This window comes from Schistocerca gregaria, chromosome 5 (genome assembly GCF_023897955.1).
Source record: "Schistocerca gregaria isolate iqSchGreg1 chromosome 5, iqSchGreg1.2, whole genome shotgun sequence".
In the NCBI taxonomy this organism is placed as follows: domain Eukaryota; kingdom Metazoa; phylum Arthropoda; class Insecta; order Orthoptera; family Acrididae; genus Schistocerca; species Schistocerca gregaria.
The window spans coordinates 81391967-81411795 of record NC_064924.1 but is presented as its reverse complement, the minus strand read 5'-3'; the positions used below and the strand labels follow the sequence as shown (position 1 = coordinate 81411795).

At 43.5% G+C, this 19829-nt stretch overlaps 1 protein-coding gene across 1 annotated transcript in view; it reads left to right on the top strand.

The window, feature by feature from the left end:
- Positions 1–1504: 1504 nt before the first annotated feature.
- LOC126272830 (UDP-glycosyltransferase UGT5-like) overlaps positions 1505–19829 on the top strand; it is an 88112-nt gene continuing 69787 nt past the window's right edge. The window contains exon 1 of the mRNA XM_049976030.1: positions 1505–1835. Coding sequence (XP_049831987.1) covers positions 1566–1835 — 270 coding nt within the window. The 5' untranslated portion in view covers positions 1505–1565. The remainder of the gene's footprint in view (positions 1836–19829) is intronic.

Here is a 19829-nt window from a genome sequence, read left to right as displayed (position 1 = left end):
TATAGCGACACTGCTGCTCGCACTGGTAGAGATCCAATGACTGTTAGCAGAATATGGAATCGGCGAGTTCAGGAGGGTAATACGGAACGCCGTGCTGGATCCCAACGGCCTCGTATTTCTACAGCCATCTTATCCGCATGGCTGTAGCGGATCGTGCAGCCACGTCTCGATCGCTGAGTCAAAGGATGGGGACGTTTGCAAGACAACAACCATCTGCACGAACAATTTGACGACGTTTGCAGCAGCATGGACTATCAGCTCGGAGACCATGGCTGCGGTTACGCTTGACGCTGCAACAGACAGGAGAGCCTGCGATGGTGTACTCAACGACGAACTTGCGTGCACGAATGTCAAAACGTCATTTTTTCGGATGAATGCAGGTACTGTTTACAGCATCATGATGGTCGCATCCGTGTTTGGCGACATCGCGGTGAACGCACATTGGAAGTGTGTATTCGCCATCGCCATACTGGCGTATCACCCAGCGTGATGGTATGAGGTGCCATTGGTTACACGTCTCGGTCACCTCTTGTTCGCTTTGACGTACTTTGAACAGTGGACATTACATTTCAGATGTGTTACGACCCGTGGCGCTACTCTTCATTCGATCCCCGCGAAACCCTACATTTCAGCAGGATAATGCACGACCGCATGTTGCAGGTCCTGTACGGGTCTTTCTAGATACAGAAAATGGTCGACTGGTGCCCTGGCCTGAACATTCTCCAGATTTCTCACCAATGGAAAACGTCTGGTCAGTGGTGGCCGAGCAACTGGCACGTCACCATACGCCAGTCAGTACTGTTGATGAACTGTGGTATCGTGTTGAAGCTGCATGGGAGGCTGTACCTGTACACGCCATCCAAGCTCTGTTTGACTCAACGCCTAGGCGTATCAAGGCCCTTATTACGGCCAGAGGTGGTTGTTCTGGGTACTCATTTCTCAGGATCTATATACCTAAATTGCGTGAAAATGTAATCACATCTCAGTTCTAGTATAATATATTGGTCCAATGAATACCCGTTTATCATCTGTATTTCTTCTTGGTGTAGCAGTTTTAATGGCCAGTAGTGTAGAAACGCCAGCGACTTGATCCATAGAGAAGACTGGGAAAACGTGATCGCAAACATCCATTACTGGATATGTAGCAGAAGAAAATGGAAATAATTCCGAATCGCAGCCAATGAGCAATTTCAGTAATAAAATCAATATGACTTTTTTGGAGCGACCTAATCAGCTCCAATATAGTACCACGTTATATTTAGAAACGACTTCCAGAATTTTAAGTAAACATTAAACTTAAAGTTGCAAGACAAAGATTAAATTGTAAGGTATTTGAAATAAAAGGTTCTGCAGGATATGCCTGGGAGACGCAATATACCACAGATGGATGGTGTTAGTATCAATGCAACGGTAGACTGACTTACTCTCGATTTCGGAACGACTGCGTCTCGAGATAGCTTATCACACTGACAGCGATATAAGAGGCGGGAGAGCTTATCACGGTAGGTTACGGCTGACTCGGCGACTCTGCCTGTCAGTCTCAGAGGCCGCACTCGCTTGCAGCCATGAGGGTCGGCGGCGCGCCATGCGTCTCCTTGCTGCTGCTGCTTCCACTGTTGGTGCTGCAGAACGCGGCGGTCAGCGACGCCGCCAACATCTTGGCCGCAGTCTGGCTCATCTCGCCCAGCCACTTCTCCATGCTGGGCCGGCTGTTCTCGGAGCTGGCCGCCAGGGGCCACAACGTGACCGTGCTGAGCCACTTCCCTCGGCAGTCGCCCCAGCCCAACTACACCGACATCAGCATCGCTGGCAGTCTTCCCTCTTACGCCGACAAGGTACTTAGCACTCTTAGTGGACACTTTCAGTTGTTTTTGTTTATCTACTACATGAGTGCTCGGCGTTGCCCACGTAAATATATACTACAATCTTCTATTAGTCCATCTTCTCCTTTCTCCTCTTTCTGTTCATCTCCTCCTTCATCCCCCTCTGTCCACCTCCTACTCCCCCATTCCATCTGCTCCTTCCCACACTGTGCATGTCTTCTTCCTCCATCTTATTCAATCTCCTCCCACCTCTCTATGTCCAATTCGTCCTCCCAATCTTTCTGTCAGTTTCCTTCTCCTCCCCCCCCCCCCCCTTTGCACTTCCTCCTCTTTCCTTTATCTGTTTATTTCCTCCTCTCCGCTCTCTGTCCATTTCACATGTCCTCCACCCCATATCTGTGTCCGTTTGCTCCTTCCCCCTATCTATCTGTCCATCTCCTCCTCCCTCCCACTCTCTCCACGTTCTCACACTCAACCCAATAGGAAGCTGATGGTTCTTACCGCCAAAGTATTTCTTTCCAAATTGTAACCAGTACATGCACAAAAATTGGTTAAAATCATTCCAGGACATGAACTTTCTGCCTGCGTGCGCAAATGTCAAATATATTTCGTATAGAATGAAGTTTTCACTCTGCAGCGGAGTGTGCGCTAGTATGACACTTCCTGGCAGATTAAAACTGAGTGCCGGACCGAGAATCGAGCTCGGGACCTTTGCCTTTCGTGGGTAACTGCTCTACCAACTGAGATATCCAAGCACTACACACGCCCCGTCCTCACAGCTTTAATTCCCCAGTACCTCGTCTGAGTCGTGCTTGGGTAGCTCAGTTGGTGCCGGCACGGTAACTCAGCGTGTTCGGTCAGAGGGTTAGCTGCCTTCTGTAATAGAAGAACTGAGTTAATGGATCAACGACGAACTGAAACGCGTGTCTTGCGACATTCGCCACGAGCAGATGCAACGAACGAAAACGAACAAAATGAGATAAAAAAAAGAAGTTGATAGAGCACTTGCCCGCGAAAGGCAAAGGTCCCGAGTTCGAGTCTCGGTCCGGCACACAGTTTTAATCTGCCAAGAAGATTTCATATTTCGTATACATTTAGCGTATTTCACACGTATTTATACATGTATTTCATCACCATTTCTAGCGAACTTCGCCCTGCCGTTTCCTTGTCACGCAGCTCATTATTTACGACGTCAAATGTTCTGTACTATATGCTAAACATCGATATATATTTCACGTACGTCCAGTGTTACGTGTGTCTACTGTTTGCGAAATGTGTTGTCAATAGAGTTAATAGGAACAAAGTAATAAGTAAAAACGTCGTGAATGATTTGGCAATTTTTCACCCATCTCAGTGTTTATGAAGTCATATCTCCTGAACTGTCAGTCATAAGATCGTACATTTCTATAGGTCCATTCAACGACATACATGGATGCTGCCTGCGAAACGTGTTGCGAATAGAGTTAGTAGTAAAGGAGTAATAAATTAAAATGTCATGCTTCGTCTGGAAATTTTACAGCATGAACACCAAAAATGTTGTAAGAGTCAAACTTATTTTCCTTCATCATTTTGTGGGGGTCGGCAGCTAGAAAATTTTCGTAAAGGTCAGAAGTCTCTTGGTGGTGTCTTTCTCAAATACTGGATGTCTAAATTACGGGTATCTTGCGTCGTCGACAGCGTACCAAGTGTGGCTGAAATCGATCCTCTGATTTTGGAGATGATGTGGAGCATCCATACATACCTGTACAAACGTAGATCCATTTTTACAATTTGTGTAGGTACGGTCGCTCGTCAAGAGTTGCAGTCTATTTGGAGCTTAATTCCTATCTGTTTTATTTGTATGGCGCTGACTTCCAATGTCCCTGGAGGATATCTTGCAAGTAGAGAACGCTGCTAAGCGATGCTTTATATCGGAACGACTTCATCAGTGTTTGCTCGTCTTCCGGTGCTTGTCAATCCTTTAACGAACCATCATAGGAAGATCGCGTCCGTTTCACTTGGGCACTAGAAGCATAGAAGGCTTTCGCCTGCTGCCTTGTCTGTTTCTGGTGTTGACATGAGTTGCGTGAGGGATCCAGGGGACTGAAAAAATGAAATGTTGCGTATGAAAAAAAAATGTAAATGTCATACGTGTTTCCGGGGTCCAAGAGACCCACAGCGCAAGAGCGAAAGAAAAAGAAAAATGATTGATAGAAAATTGCCCTGTAGCTTTCAAAGGTGTAGCTGGAGATGTGAGAGAGACGGTATGTTTATTATGCGCTTGGTTTGGAGGGAAACAGTGAAGCTTTGCAAAGGATTTCAGTAAAAAGGAACTGTACAAAAAAATTTTATTCAAAGTTAATAAACAAGAATACGTATCTATTACTTCCTCTTCAGGCCACTAGTGGCCTACCGGGACCATCCGACCGCCGTGTCATTCTCAGCGGAGGATGCGGATAGGAGGGGCGTGGGGGCAGCACACCGCTCTCCCGGTCGTTAAGATGGTATTTTTGACCGAAGCCGCTACTATTCGGTCTAGTAGCTCCTTAATTGGCATCACGAGGCTGAGTGCACCCGGAAAATGGCTACAGCGCATGGCGGCTGGATGGTCAACCATCCAAGTGCCGGCCAGCCCAACAGCACTTATCTTCGGTGATCTCCCGGGAACCGGTGTATCCATATGTATCTATTACGCTGATTAAAGTTGAAAATACACGAAAGACTCTTTGTTTAAATTCATGGTACCTGTAATTACGTGGGTGACGTGTCACTGTTATGTCAGATATTTCTGATGATAAATAAAAGTGAGTTATCCGAAATAATGCAATTTGCCGTCTGACACAATGTATAGCAGGTTTTATCACGTAGGCAGTGTGACAGGCCGTGTGTATATGTTACATTTCATTATTCACATTTTTTTGATGCTGTATTCTTCGTATGTACTGCAATAAAATCCTTGAACTGCTTCAAGTATGATACTGAAGATGTCTTTGATATAACTGCTATTGAAATGTTGAACAGTCATTACAGTAACGTAAATGTCCACATGACCACAGTTGTAAACTATTAGAGTGTAAATGCCAGCTTTTATTCAGGTTATGTTGGTCGTCGATAATAAGTGTTCTTCTTTTAAATTACCTCCTCGGTTGTAAGGAAGAACCTACGAAAAGCATTAACCGACAAGTGTGTTAACTTTTGAATTAATGCAAAGGAGAGCTGGAGATTCAAATTCAGTGTTAAGTGCACTACCTCCACTCATTTACCGCATATATACAGATTCAGCCACGTATCGCTTGCTTCGTCAAAATCAGTACTGCCGGCATGCAAAACAGCCCTCTCTGAATATCAAATTTTGCAATGTGTCTCTAGCCGGCCGTTGTGGCCGAGCGCTAGGCGCTTCAATCTGAAACTACGTGACCGCTACGATCGCAGGTTAGAATGCTGCCTCAGGCATGGATGCGTGTGATGTCCTTAGGTTAGTTAGGTTTAAGTAGTTCTAACTTCTAGCGGACTGGTGACCTCAGATGTTAAGTCCCACAGCGCTCAGAGCCATTTCCAATGTGGCTCTAAATGTATAGTGTTGCATCTCGTGTGCCGATGATTAGCGCCAACAAACAGTAATGTGGCATTTATACACGGAGATGACAAACGTCACAGGGATACCTTTGTCGGACCATAGTGTAGCAACTAGATGTGGAATTTACTCAGAAAGTCGTTAGAAGCCCCCTGCAGAAATATTGAAGCATGCTGTCTCTGTAGCTGTCCATAACTGAGAAAGTGTTGCTGATGTAGGAACTGCCCTGTTTATTATGTACCATTAATGTTCGATGGGATTCTTGTCGAGCGATCTGGGTGGCCAAATCATTTGCTCGAATTGTCCAGAATGTCCCTCAAACGAGTTGCGAACAGTTGTGGCCCGGTGACATGACATTGTTGGTTGGTAACATGTATGGCTGCAAATAGTCTGTAAGTAGCCGAACGTAACCATTTTCAGTCAATGATCCGTTCACTTGGACCAGACAACCCAGTCCATACCACGTAAACACAGCCCCCACTACTATGGAGGTCACCAGCTTGCACAGTGCCTTGTTGACAACTTGTGCCCATGGCTTCGTGGGACCTGTGCCACAGTTGAACCATACCATCAATTGAAATCGGGACCCATCGGACCAGGCCACGGATGTTCAGTTGTCTAGTTACAACAGATATGGCCATGAGCCGACGAGAATGTCACAGGAACGACCATATAAAATTAATCGTCGGTAAAGCAGATGCTAGACTGAGATTCATTGGAAGAATCCTAAGGAAATGCAATCCGAAAACAAACGAAGTAGGTTAGAGTACACTTATTGGCACAGTGCTTGAATACTGCTCACCGGTGTGGGATCAGTACCAGATAGGTTTGATAGAAGAAATAGAGAAGTTCCAACGGAGAGCAGTTCGCTTCGTTACAGGATCATTTAGTAATCGCGAAAGTGTTACGGAGATGATAGATAAACTCCAGTGGAAGACTCTACAAGAGAGACGCTCAGTAGCTCGGTATGGGCTTTTGTTGAAGTTTCGAGAACATACCTTCACCGAGGAGTGAAGCAGTATATTGCTCCTTTCTACGTATATCTCGCGAAGAGACCATGAGGATAAAATCAGAGAGATTAGAGCCCACACAGAGGCATACCGACAATATTTCTTTCCACGAACAATACGAGACTGGAATAGAAGGGAGAACCGATAGAGGTAATCAAAGTACCTTCTGCCATACACCGTCAGGTGGCTTGCGGAGTATGGATATAGATGTAGATGTAGATGTAGAAGGGCTGCAGGTGATATCGTGATGTTAGCAGAGGCTCTCCTTTCGGTCATCAGCTCCAGTATCCTATTAAGGCCAAATTTAGCAGCGCTGCCGCACGTCTCACATTGACCTACGCAGTTATTTCTGGCAGAGTTGCTTGTCTGTTAGTACCGACAGCTCTACGCAGACGCCGCTCTTCTCGGTCATTAAGTGAAGGCCGCCGGCCACTGCGTTGTCTGTGTTGAGAGTTAATGCCTGAAATGTGATATTCTCGGCGGCACACTCTTAACACTGTTGATCTCGCAATATTGAATTCCCTATCGATTTCCGAAATGGAATGTCTCATGCACCTAGCCCCAACTATCATTCCGCATTAAAAGTCGGTTCAAAAATGGCTCTAAGCTTAACATTTGAGGTCAGATGTTAGAACTACTCAAACCTAACTAACCTAATACATCCATGCCTGAGGCAGGGTTAGAACCTGCGACCGTAGTAGCGGAGCGGTTCCGGACTGAAGCACCTAGAACCGCTCGGCCACAACGGCCGGCTTAAAAGTCTGTTAGTTTGAAATGTCCCCTTAGGAAAATTATTGAATTACTGTGCTGATAAACCTCTTACGTTATTTGATTTTCAAACAGCCAAGCAGAACTGAATGCACTCAGACATTTCTCTCTTTACTTATTCTGATCAACACTAAACTGCCACACAATATTTTTACCGCAACGCAATCTGACTTAACAATAATCCCTACAAAAGAATGGCCCTAACAATAACCTATACCTTTCTTGACTCACTTACCTCACAAAAATCTTCGTTACTCGAACTACTGCAATACAGCGAGCGCGAATACTGCCAGCAAAATAAAAGATTCTAACTACTGAAGGCACTAACTACTGATAGGCATACTTAGCAAATCCAGTCTTACAAATTTACTGTCTCTGATGGACACACGTCCAGATCATCCGCTCTCAAAACTCCGCCATCTCTCTCCCCACATCCACCACTGCTGGCGGCTCACCTCCAACTCCGCAACGCTACGCGCTGTTCACATCCAACTGCCCAACACTATAATAGCGAATATTACAACAATGGCAACCAGCCACAGACTGCACACAGCACAGCCAGTGGTTTTCATACAGAGCGCTACGTCGCGCTACCAATATAAAAACCTGAACAGCCTACTTACAAGTTTCCGTCGTGCGACCATAATCACGTATGAAAGCCTTTCTCATGAATAACCAGATTACAAACGATAACTTCGCCAATATATTGCCATGTTATAACTTGTAAATGTATATGTGCTTGTGGTTATCCCATGACTTTTGTCTCCTCGATGTACGTTATTCCCAATTGCCTTCCGTTCCCTCTAACGTAAACGCTCGTCTGCACATACAAGCGAACGGTAGTGATCACTTCGAATGTTCTGCGAATGACCGTTCGCTAGTCCTCGCTTTCGCTCGCTCTGGTGTAAAGCTTGAGCAACAAGAGACGCATATACGTAACAGGAAACTGATTTCGACCCCATTTCACATGATCTACACATCTACACAGAGATGGAGCATTGCTGGTTAAATACGATATACTTACCTAGCGTTTACTTTCACCTGCCTGTTGCATATAGCATGAGAGCACCAGCTGTGATAAGAGAAATCGTCTGAAGTGGGAGGCTAACAAGGGAATGGTTCAGTCCGTCATATCGACACCCATCGTGAAAGCTTTTATGCACGAAGAATATATCGAAAACAATCACTGGTAAAGTTTCAGCCGCTAAGTAGCAGTGCAAGTATTTTTTTTAAAAATTATTGAGGTTACTCGTTTCGGTCGCACGAAGAAGCGCTTGAGAGAACGGTTTGTAAAGCCCTTCCTGCCTAGCGTGCCATCGCTCGGGACAAGAGAGCGTAACGATGCTCAGTGGTGAAGTGACAAGCAAATTTGAAGCATCTAAACTATACAATTAATGTGATGTATCATTAATGTTTTGAATAACAGATAGTCTCCACCTGTTGTCTAAGCGTCGTTCCGCCTCGAGCACCGAGCGGGAAAGTTGTTAGTTTATCGTCTCACCGCTGTGCCACGCGCGCCTGGACAGCTTTCCCTCGGTCTCGTTTGTGTCTTCGTGTGTGTCGATTCGTTTTTTAGTCCATAGCGTTAGTTTTCGTATATGTACGTTGCTAGCAGCGTAGTCCGCTCGTAATGTCCAACATGGGTTCCAAGTGTGCTTCAAGAAAAGGTACAGTCAGCCTTATTTTCGGCAAATCCACTCGTTCCGTGCAGCCCCGATCTTTCGAAATGTATTATTGGCACATTGAAACAATTTACGAACCATCTGATCAGATTCTTAATGCCTATTTTGGTTCTGATAACTATCCCTTTTTGTAAAGGTTTGGGTCCTCTACAAATAAATAGGTTGCTTTTACGGAATGTGATGATTTCATAAGATGCTTGTTGCTAATGCGGAAATGGATTATATCAATGTACGAGTGTTCAATCTCCTGTCGGGAGTTGACAACAGCTTACTTATGGATGTGCTGCACCCTTATCGTGATGTGAGAGCTATACGACGCGAAGGCTGGTCCACTCAGCACCAGCTGCAATGCTACAACGGAATCCGTTCTGCGGAGATGGTAGTCAAACGTAATATTCCTTCCCATCTGCAGGTCTGTGGTTACCGCATTCATATAACTTACAGTGGGTAAGTGGGGACATGCTTTCTCCTCATTGCAAAGCGGCCACCTTAGATATTACTGCCCACGGCGCGTATTTGTATGTTTTTGTATTGAAGTCCTCATCTGCACAGCGTACAAAACTGTCGTTAGATGATCTCGTGTCCACTTCTCACGACATTGGTGCTACGTCTTCCCCGGGTGCAATGGAGTAACAGTGGGTTGCGTGACTTACTGCTCCCGACTTCCCGCCTCCACCGCGGCACAGTTCTGAAATTGTTGTTGTCAAACCGTCCGTAACAGCAGTTAAAAAGAGGAGACATCGTACGCAGGAAGGTGAGGAGTCGGGTACGTCCGCTCCTCACCCACCAGTCCATCAAGTAACTTTGTGGATTGATGTATCGTGTAGTGCTCAGTCCTGCATTCCTGATGGGGTCGATATGCGAAAACAGCTGCTGAAGTCTCTAGTGTTCCTACTGGTATTCCTCTCGTACTTCAGATAGCACTTCTGGAATCACTCGACGGTAGGGAAATCGTAGAACCTTCTGATATTCCAATGATTCAACAGCTGCTAATTGAGACGTCCATAAAATTGACATCTCCCATTCTGGTATTGTCGGAACGACCTATTGTTGTTACTACAGTGGAGGTGACTGGTGGCCATGAAATCCTACCTGTCGACCCAGACGGTTTGATGCCTGACCCCTCTCTTGCAAGTCGATATGAATTGTAAGGACCACATCCTACAGAGTAGGCCTCTGCGGTTCCTCGTTTGCCGCGTACTTTGGTGAATGTTTGAATTGCCTGGTAGTCATTGTAAACAACACGTCCAACATGAGGGGGAGGTAACTCGTAAAAAGAAGACATATCAAGATTCCAGACCATCTGATTCGTCGCTGAACTGAGCAATGGATCTTGACTACACACTGATTACGTAATTCAGTTGGTCAACAGCTCGAATTTCGGTTCTTGTTGTTAAGGTACGCAGGTTTATACATTTCTTTCTTTATGTCAGTGTGGTGGAATCGGACCTGCGGCTCCCTTCGTTGAGTAAATTTATCTATAATTTGTGTGCATATGTCGTGTTCTTACAAGAACTATTTACTTGTTTCTTTCCCTGGTTTTTGCACAGTGTGTAACGTTGCTCCCGAAAGTCCCGCGGAGACTGCTTTTTTTAGGAAGGGCAGTCCCATTGAAGGAATTCAAGTTCTTTATAATGGTAGAGGATTACGATGTACTTTTCTTCTCCTGACCTAGATTCTCTTTTATGCACCGTCCGATACTGGACGCACTTTGGGCCGCTCCTGGTTTTATAAGGATAATTTTCCTATTCACATGAAGTCCGCAGAATATTTTGATAGGTGGTGACTTTAATGCGTGTTGCATCCTGTAGATCAACCTCGAAATTGTATTTATCTTACGTGACCCTTATGAAAGAGCTCATCAGGCGCCGCTATGGATTCAGACAGCAGGCGTATAAAAGCACTATTGTTATGGTTGACGCAGCGTCAAATGGAAAGGTTAAGAGTGCGATCGAAACCACGTTCCAAGGTAGCGGATGAATTGACTTGTCTATATCATCTGATTCGACATTAGAGTCGGCGTCGACCTGCGTGTATCACATCTCTCATGACAGAGGACATTCTCTGCATCAGTAGCATGTTGGGTTGTATGAAGTACCTGTTACTGTCAATACGACATCCGATTTACTTTTTGAGACTCTGGATCGGAGACTTATACCTGCTCGTAATGCTGCTGCATTTTTAGAAGTTTTGCAACGTGACAATGTCTAGGACATTATTGCCAGAGAGCTTTCTCGCAACAAACCGGGATTGGGTGGTCTGCCTAAGGTGACTTTTGTGCGTTTGTGGTCTTTGTTGGGTACCACTTTTACATTACCTTTGAACCAAGAGTTGCGAGGAACTTTTGTGCCTGACTCGTTTAAAGTTGGCAGAAAATGTGTTCATTCCTTAAAGCTCTAGACAGGCAGCAAGTGATAAATTTCGTCTTATTACCTTTTTAAATTATAATTACAAGACAGTGGCTAGAGCGCTTAATAGACGGCTGCCTGCGTTGCAGGGGAAAATTGTTGCTGATCATCAAAGTAGTATTTCTGGTCGTAATATTCTGAACCCGGTAGATGAAATGTCGTAATATCATATCCGTAGCCGCTGAAGTCTTTTTCTGGTATCTGTTCCTGGTGCTCTGGCATTTTTGAATTTTGAGGAGGCGCTCGTCCATGATAGCCATGGTTTCCTGTTGTCTAACATACCTGCCCGATTAAGGGATGACATTCCACCCTCCAATCCGCAGAACGCCAGTTTTCTTTCTCCTGATAACGACGTCCTCTTGAGTAGTCCCCGCCCGGAGATCCGAATGGGGGACTATTTTACCTCCGGAATATTTTACCCAGGAGGACGCCATCATCATTTAACCATACAGTAGAGCTGCATGCCTTCGGGAAAAATTACGGCTGTAGTTACCCCTTGCTTTCAGCATTTCGCAGTAACAGCGCGTCTCCTGCAACTACTGAAAAGGCTGCTGCCCCTCTTCAGAAACCACGTGTTTGTCTGGACTCTCAACAGATACCCCTCCCTTGTGGTTGCACCTGCGTACGGTACGGCCACTCTGTACCGCTGAGGCACGCAAACTTTCCCACCAACGGCAAGGTCCATGGTTCATGGGGGGGGGGGGGGGGGGGAGGGTACTCAAAACTGAGAATCTCATTCACGGACGTTTTCGTGCCTGTCCGATAGTCGAGCACAACAAACAAATTAAAAAAAAAAGAATGTGTGTGTGTGTGTGTGTGTGTGTGTGTGTGTGTGTGTGTGTGTGTGTGTGCGAGAGAGAGAGAGAGAGAGAGAGAGATAGAGAGAAGGAGAGAGAGAGAGAAGGAGGGAGAGAGAGAGAGAGAAGAGTGAGAGAGAGAGATAAATATAAAAAAGAATGATAGAGTATAAATTGTTGTAAATGAATTGAATCATGGTATGTGAAAAAATCTTTCATTAAAATGACACGTTCCACATCATCACAAAATGTCATATTCATGATCTGTGGCACAAGTGTCAATCTAATCTAATCTAATCATATTGCTGACTAGCCATGAAGAGTCATGAATTACCGAAATTTTCGCCGATATCAGTAACCAAATTTCAACTTGAAAACAACAGACGACAGTTTTTGTAATAAACCGGGACTCCTATCAAGACCCTTTCGTCGTTGTTAACTAACCACGAAAGATGTCTGATATACCTCCATTCAGAAGTAACAAAGTGTGCATGAATTTAAATATGAAGCGCATTATGTTAAGTTCTGTGACGGACATAGGAACCAAAAACGTAATTGGATTGTTAATTAAGTAAAATCAAATGTTACGTATCGGTTTTTCTTAACAGCTGCTAGGTGTTTGAATCTAAAATAATGATACAAATGTTTGTGCCCGAGTGACAATGGAACCGCACAGCTACCGTACTTCTTTATCATCCACGAATATAGCTTAAGTATCAATTGCTTGCTCACGAACAGTAAGACGCGTGCGTGTTAGACCAGAAATAGCGACACCTATTGCGATTGTTGGCAACACATGAACAAACATTAAAAATGTGCGGTAATTTTCACTAACAGGTCAGTGGCCACGTGATAGGGCTTGGAATGACACTATGATTATTTTTGTACTGGATGAGGATTCGGTCCCACATACTTACCTTTGGAGGAGACCTAGAAAAGATTGCAGTCTTGGGAAAAGGAACGAATGATTGAACTATATTGTTCCGAGACATTCAGATCCTCGAAAAAGGAGATACAAATTCGAATCACAGTCCAGCATCAAATTTTTCAACCTCTAGTTCAATCAAGTATAAGAAAAATAAGAGCCATGTTCCTTTAAATGGCTATCAGTTCATCAAATAAAATAAAATTTTCTAATGTAAGTAAGTTTTCGGGCAACAGTATTTCTGTTTACCGTGACTTCCGCCTATGTCATTTCCCAAGGTAAACCGGCTCTGCCCAGTTGGTAATGAAGGAATGTTATGTTAAGTGCGAATTCTGGATTCTAATGTGTTTCTCTTGAGGTTACCAGAGATAAAGTAAATTTGTTTGTGCCTCTTAAAAGTAAATGCCTGAACCCACGCATTGCACCTGTGATAGTTCGTTCGACAAGACCATTGTGGCAACATTTCCCAGCCCCAGAAGTGTGCTGTAACAGATGATGTGTTTAACTTATAAAATTAGTCACAGTGGAAAAAATGCGAGTCTGTTAAATGGTTAAGTAGAAGCAAGCTTCTGACGCGCAAATTTCGCTATTCTCATGTCAGCAGGATGTAAAGATTCTTTTAGGCATCATAGCCTCGACGTGAAACCACTTTGATTTTTTCACTAATTCAGCAAATTTCTTAGCTCGAGAAAATCCACTGTGAAGTGCGAAGTTACCGGATAATTCGATAATTACCGTAATTAATACTATCATTTTCTTCACACCGCTGCTGGAACACATGTGCTTGAACATCATTTAATGGCGTTTGGTCATTATAGAAGTAGTTGCCCAAGAACAGGTTCTTTTCCTATCTACGGAATTCCTTTCATGTTAATATCGAACATCAACGGTTACTCGTAGATTACATTAAAACTGAAGTAATTGATGAAGCCGTCACTTGATAACAAAAACGCGCTGCCTTTCTTCATTTACTTGCGCCTAGAAACGGCTGTCGAATACTGCCAAACCAAAAGCCAAGGGATCTTACTGCCTTCCGATATACGTCGCTGTCAGTTCTTCCATATTATTTGGTCGACATGACCTGTTTCAAGTTATGTATGACAGAGAATGTTTTAGAAAATCAATTGTTTTCCTTTGCAATAAAAAGAAAGATTTTCATTCTTAGCTAACAAAGTTCAAAATTTTCGCAATATTAGTTCAAATTTAATATTCGCTTCTATAATGTAGGAAAGTATTTCACAGTTGCAAAACCCGCATCCGACTCATTGACCTTACACTTAGTCGCTGACCACAAATTGTAGTTCAGAGGGAGACCAATTTAAGTAAACTAATGTAGCGAAGAGTGTTTGTCAGTGCTCTTTCTCACCGTAAAATGTGCAATTCACTCATTGGGCTCCATAAGTACACTGTAACAGTAATTTCTGTGTGTATGCAATGCATACGGATTGTAGAATTTAGTGGTGCTCCCTCTTCCACTTCTGTATACAACATGCTTGACCTAAATGGGCCCTTTATCGTTACAGGCCCTGGGCGGTGAAACATCATATTGACAACAGTAATGTGCTTATACTGACAACGTCACGGTCATTATTACCTGATTTTGTAATCATTTAGATAGAACAATATGACCTTCCAGTGGGAGACATTTCTTCCCTCTTTTCCTTCTGTGAATTTCTTCAGTAAGCTTTTTGCCTTCCAACCAGCAAAATGCGGCACAGTACGGCTGGTAAACGATTCACAAACCACGATTTAGTGCCGTTAAGACGATTTCTTTAAACATTCTCGTAGCTGAAGGAGTTTAGTTTCTTCTTAAATCGTCTTATGCAGCAACGTTCGCAGATATCTCAAATAGGAAAAGCTCTTTATCCAGGTACGAACGTTGTAAAACAAACTTCACACAGTTTGTGTGAGGTTGATCTTTTCGTCTGACAGCACTGCATAAGTATTTTGTCTAAGAAGTATCACAAGCAGTGTTCCTGGAGCTGTGGGAATCATTGGTTGAGTTTAACACCAATGGTTACATTACTGCTAAATATTCAAAATGATTATCAACCTAAGTCTGAATTCATCCACAAAAGAGGCGTATTTTTAATACTGAAGTTAGACTTTGCATCCTTGTCTTCCTTGAGCGGGCACTGGAAGGCTTTTACACACACGTATACAATACTATGGATACTTAAAACGCTACATTTAACATTGCTCTCATAAACTAATTTTGTTTTTTTAATTCTTATGGGTCGTCAGCGTGTAATATGTGTTGTACATACAGTGTTAGGCAAAAAAACTGACCGTCGAGTCGTTCACATAAGGTGGACAAAACAATCGTGCTCCCCTCAGAATTATATGTCCGGCAATATGCTCGACCTGACAACATTGTAGACTGCGGCACTTCCAGGAGGAAGTCTTGACTGCAATCTGAGTACATCACTCTTGACTAAGACCGTAGTCTTGAGGTTAAACGCGAGACTAGCTAATACGACGTCTGGCAACCGAAAGCACACGTCGCCCCTTTCCTCTCGGCCCTGAAGCTATGAGTGTAATTCAAGCGAATCTACAATATATTTAGCTGTTTGTCGTATTGGTAATAATTCTTTGGTTGAACAATATTTTAGCGAAAGATTTCTTGGCAGACCATCTGACTCTGAAAACTTTTACTTTCCGTCATTCACGAAATCTTTGCTTAGTCTGAATGACCTGGGTTTGAATCCATATGCTGAACGAGACAGTTCGTCGTGTCATTTGAAGTTCATAGATATTCTCAACTAGCTGCTCGTGAATAGCTTAAATTTTTTATGTCATTTTTGTGTTAAATAACAAGTGCGGTATGTTACTTTGAAGAGGAAATCGTGAATACGACAAACTTACTACGTGCATTACCTATCTGACGTAATAATAAGAGTGGTAACATTTCAGGTATGTGATTTGTTGTAATAAATGTGAGATTAAAAGCCTTAAGGACAGTCTTATCTGTGATAAGGTGTTCCCTGATATTTGTTGTATCGTGGTATTACTTTACATCTTGAGTTACTGCGATACAGAGCAGTGTTTTCTAGTGATGACTTGTTGGAACCATTTTCAATAGTCAAACAACTGTAACGAGGAGCGATTAGAGGGCCTGCTAGACAGCTGCGTTATGCGCGTTGCATGCGAATCAGGCGAAGTGCAATTCAGGTCGCTCGGATACTTTTGAGCACGACTGTACGTACTCATAAACCTGTTAAATTCTGTGAATATTCCTCCTGTCGGATTCGACAGGGGCCGGAATCGGGATATCAAACTTTGTTTGAACCCATGGCGACGACACGCCTCTGGAGTGATGTGAAATATGAAGCATTTTTTTTTTTTTGATCATCAGTCTACTGACTGGTTTGATGCTGCCCGCCACGAATTCCTCCCCTGTGCTAACCTCTTCATCTCGGAGTAGCACTTGCAACCTACGTCCTCAATTATTTGCTTGACGTATTCCAATCTCTGTCTTCCTCTACAATTTTTGCCGTCTACAGCTCCCTCTAGTGCCATGGAAGTCATTCCCTCATGTCTTAGCAGAAGTCCTATCATCCTGTCCCTTCTCCTTGTCAGTGTTTTCCACATATTCCTTCCTCTCCGATTCTGCGTAGAACCTCCTCATTCCTTACCTTATCAGTCCACCTAATTTTCAACATTCGTCTATAGCACCACATATCAAATGCTTCGATTCTCTTCTGTTCCGGTACTCCAGACGTACATCCTCAGAAATTTCTTCCTCAAATTAAGGCCGGTATTTGATATTAGTAGACTTCTCTTGCCGAGAAATGCCTTTTTTTGCCATAGTGAGTCTGCTTTTGATGTCCTCTTTGCTCCGTCCGTCATTGGTTATTTTACTGCCTAGGTAGCAGAATTCCTTAACTTCATTGACTTCGTGACCATCAATCCTGATGTTAAGTTTCTCGCTGTTCTCATTTCTACTACTTCTCTTACCTTCGTCTTTCTCCGATTTACTCTCAAACCATACTGTGTACTCATTAGACTGTTCATTCCGTTCGGCAGATCATTTAATTCTTCTTCACTTTCACTCAGGATAGCAATGTCATCAGCGAATCGTATCATTGATATCCTTTCACCTTGTATTTTAATTCCACTCCTGAACCTTTCTTTAATTTCCATCATTGCTTCCTCGATGTACAGATTGAAGAGTAGGGGCGAAAGGCTACAGCCTTGTCTTACACCCTTCTTAATACGAGCAGAGCACTTCGTTCTTGATCGTCCACTCTTATTATTCCCTCGGTTGTTGTACATATTGTATATGACCCGTCTCTCCCTGTAGCTTACCCCTACTTTTTTCAGAATTTCGAACAGCTTGCACCATTTTATATTGTCGAACGCTTTTTCCAGGTCGACAAATCCTATGAACGTGTCTTGATTTTTCTTCAGCCTTGCTTCCATTATTAGCCGTAACGTCAGAATTGTCTCTCTCGTGCCTTTACTTTTCCTAAAGCCAAACTGATCGTCACCTAGCGCATTCTCAATTTTCTTTTCCATTCTTCTGTATATTATTCTTGTAAGCAGCTTCGATGCATGAGCTGTTAAGCTGATTGTGCGATAATTCTCGCACTTGTCAGCTCTTGCCGTCTTCGGAATTGTGTGGATGACGCTTTTCCGAAAGTCAGATGGTATGTCGCCAGACTCATATATTCTACACACCAACGTGAATAGTCGTTTTGTTGCCACTTCCGCTAATGATTTTAGAAATTCTGATGGAATGTTATCTATACCTTCTGCCTTATTTGACCGTAACTCCTCCAAAGCTCTTTTAAATTCCGATTCTAATACTGGATCCCCTATATCTTCTAAATCGACTCCTCTTTTTTCTTCTATCACATCAGACAAATCTTCACCCTCATAGAGGCTTTCAATGTATTCTTTCCACCTATCTGCTCTCTCCTCTGCATTTAACAGTGGAATTCCCGTTGCACTCTCAATGTTACCACCGTTGCTTTTAATGTCACCAAAGGTTGTTTTGACTTTCCTGTATGCTGAGTCTGTCCTTCCGACAATCATATCTTTTTCGATGTCTTCACATTTTTCCTGCAGCCATTTCGTCTTAGCTTCCCTGCACTTCCTATTTATTTCATTCCTCAGCGACTTGTATTTCTGTATTCCTGATTTTCCCGGAACATGTTTGTACTTCCTTCTTTCATCAATCAACTGAAGTATTTCTTCTGTTACCCATGGTTTCTTCGCAGCTACCTTCTTTGTACCTAAGTTTTCCTTCCCAACTTTAGTGATGGCCCTTTTTAGAGATGTCCATTCCTCTTCAACAGTGCTGCCTACTGCGCTATTCCTTATAGCTGTACCTATAGCGTTAGAGAACTTCAAACGTATCTCATCATTCCTTAGAACTTCCGTAGCCCACTACTTTGGGTATTGATTCTTCCTTACTAATGTCTTGAACTTCAGCCTACTCTTCATCACTACTATATTGTGATCTGTGTCTATATCTGCTCCTGGGTACGCCTTACAATACAGTATCTGATTTCGGAATCTCTGTCTGACCATGATGAAATCTAATTGAAATCTTTCCGTATCTCCCGTCCTTTTCCAAGTATACCTCCTCCTGTTGTGATTCTTGAACAGGGTATTCGCTATTACTAGCTGAAACTTGTTACAGAAATCAATTAGTCTTTCTCCTCTGTCATTCCTTGTCCCAAGCCCATATTCTCCTGAAACCTTTTCTTCTACTCCTTCCCCTACAACTGCGTTCCAGTCGCCCATGACTATTAGATTTTCGTCCCCCTTTACATACTGCATTACTCTTTCAATATCCTCGTACACTTTCTCTACCTGTTCATATTCAGCTTGCGACGTCGTCATGTATACCTGAACTATCGTTGTCGGTGTTGGTCTGCTGTCGATTCTGATTAGAACAACCCGGTCACTGAACTGTTCACAGTAATACACCCTCTGCCCTACCTTCCTTTTCATAACGAATCCTACACCTGTTATACCATTTTCTGCTGCTGTTGATATTGCCCAATACTCATCTGACCAGAAATCCTTGTCTTTCTTCCATTTCACTTCACTGACCCCTACTATGTCTAGATTGAGCCTTTGCATTTCCCTTTTCAGATTTTCTAGTTTCCCTACCACGTTCAAGTTTCTGACATTCCACGCCCCGATTCGTAGAACATTATCCTTTCGTTGATTATTCAGTCTTTTTCTCATGGTAACCTCCCCCTTGGCAGTCCCCTCCCGGAGATCCGAATGGGGGACTATTTCGGAATCTTTTGCCAATGGAGAGATCATCATGACACTTCTTCAACTACAGGCCACATGTCCTGTGGATACACGTTACGTGTCTTTAATTCAGTGGTTACCATTGCCTTCTACATCCTCATGTCGTTGATCATTGCTGATTCTTCCGCCTTTAGGGGCAATTTCCCACCCCTAGGACAAGAGAGTGCCCTGAGCCTCTATCCGCTCCTCCGCCCTCTTTGACAAGGCCGTTGGTAGAATGAGGCTGACTTCTTTTGCCGGAATCTTCGGCCGCCAATGCTGATTATTATCAAATTTTAGGCAGTGGCGGGGATCGAACCCGGGACCGAAGACGTTTTGGTTATGAATCAAAGACGCTACCCCTAGACCACGGGTTCCTTGAAGCATTATCGGACAGGATTGACTGGGAAACACCGAATCGTGGGAAATAATCATTTTCAATGTGACGAATTATTGGATTTGCACAGGTAGATTTCGCTGTGTACAGTCTTATGTGCTAAATAAAATTGTCCAGAATTGATACTAAGTATTTAGCGCCTCCCGTAACGCTGGATAGTGGACCTGCCAAATTGATATTAAGTAGCTGGTTTGACCTTTCAGCAATTAATGGA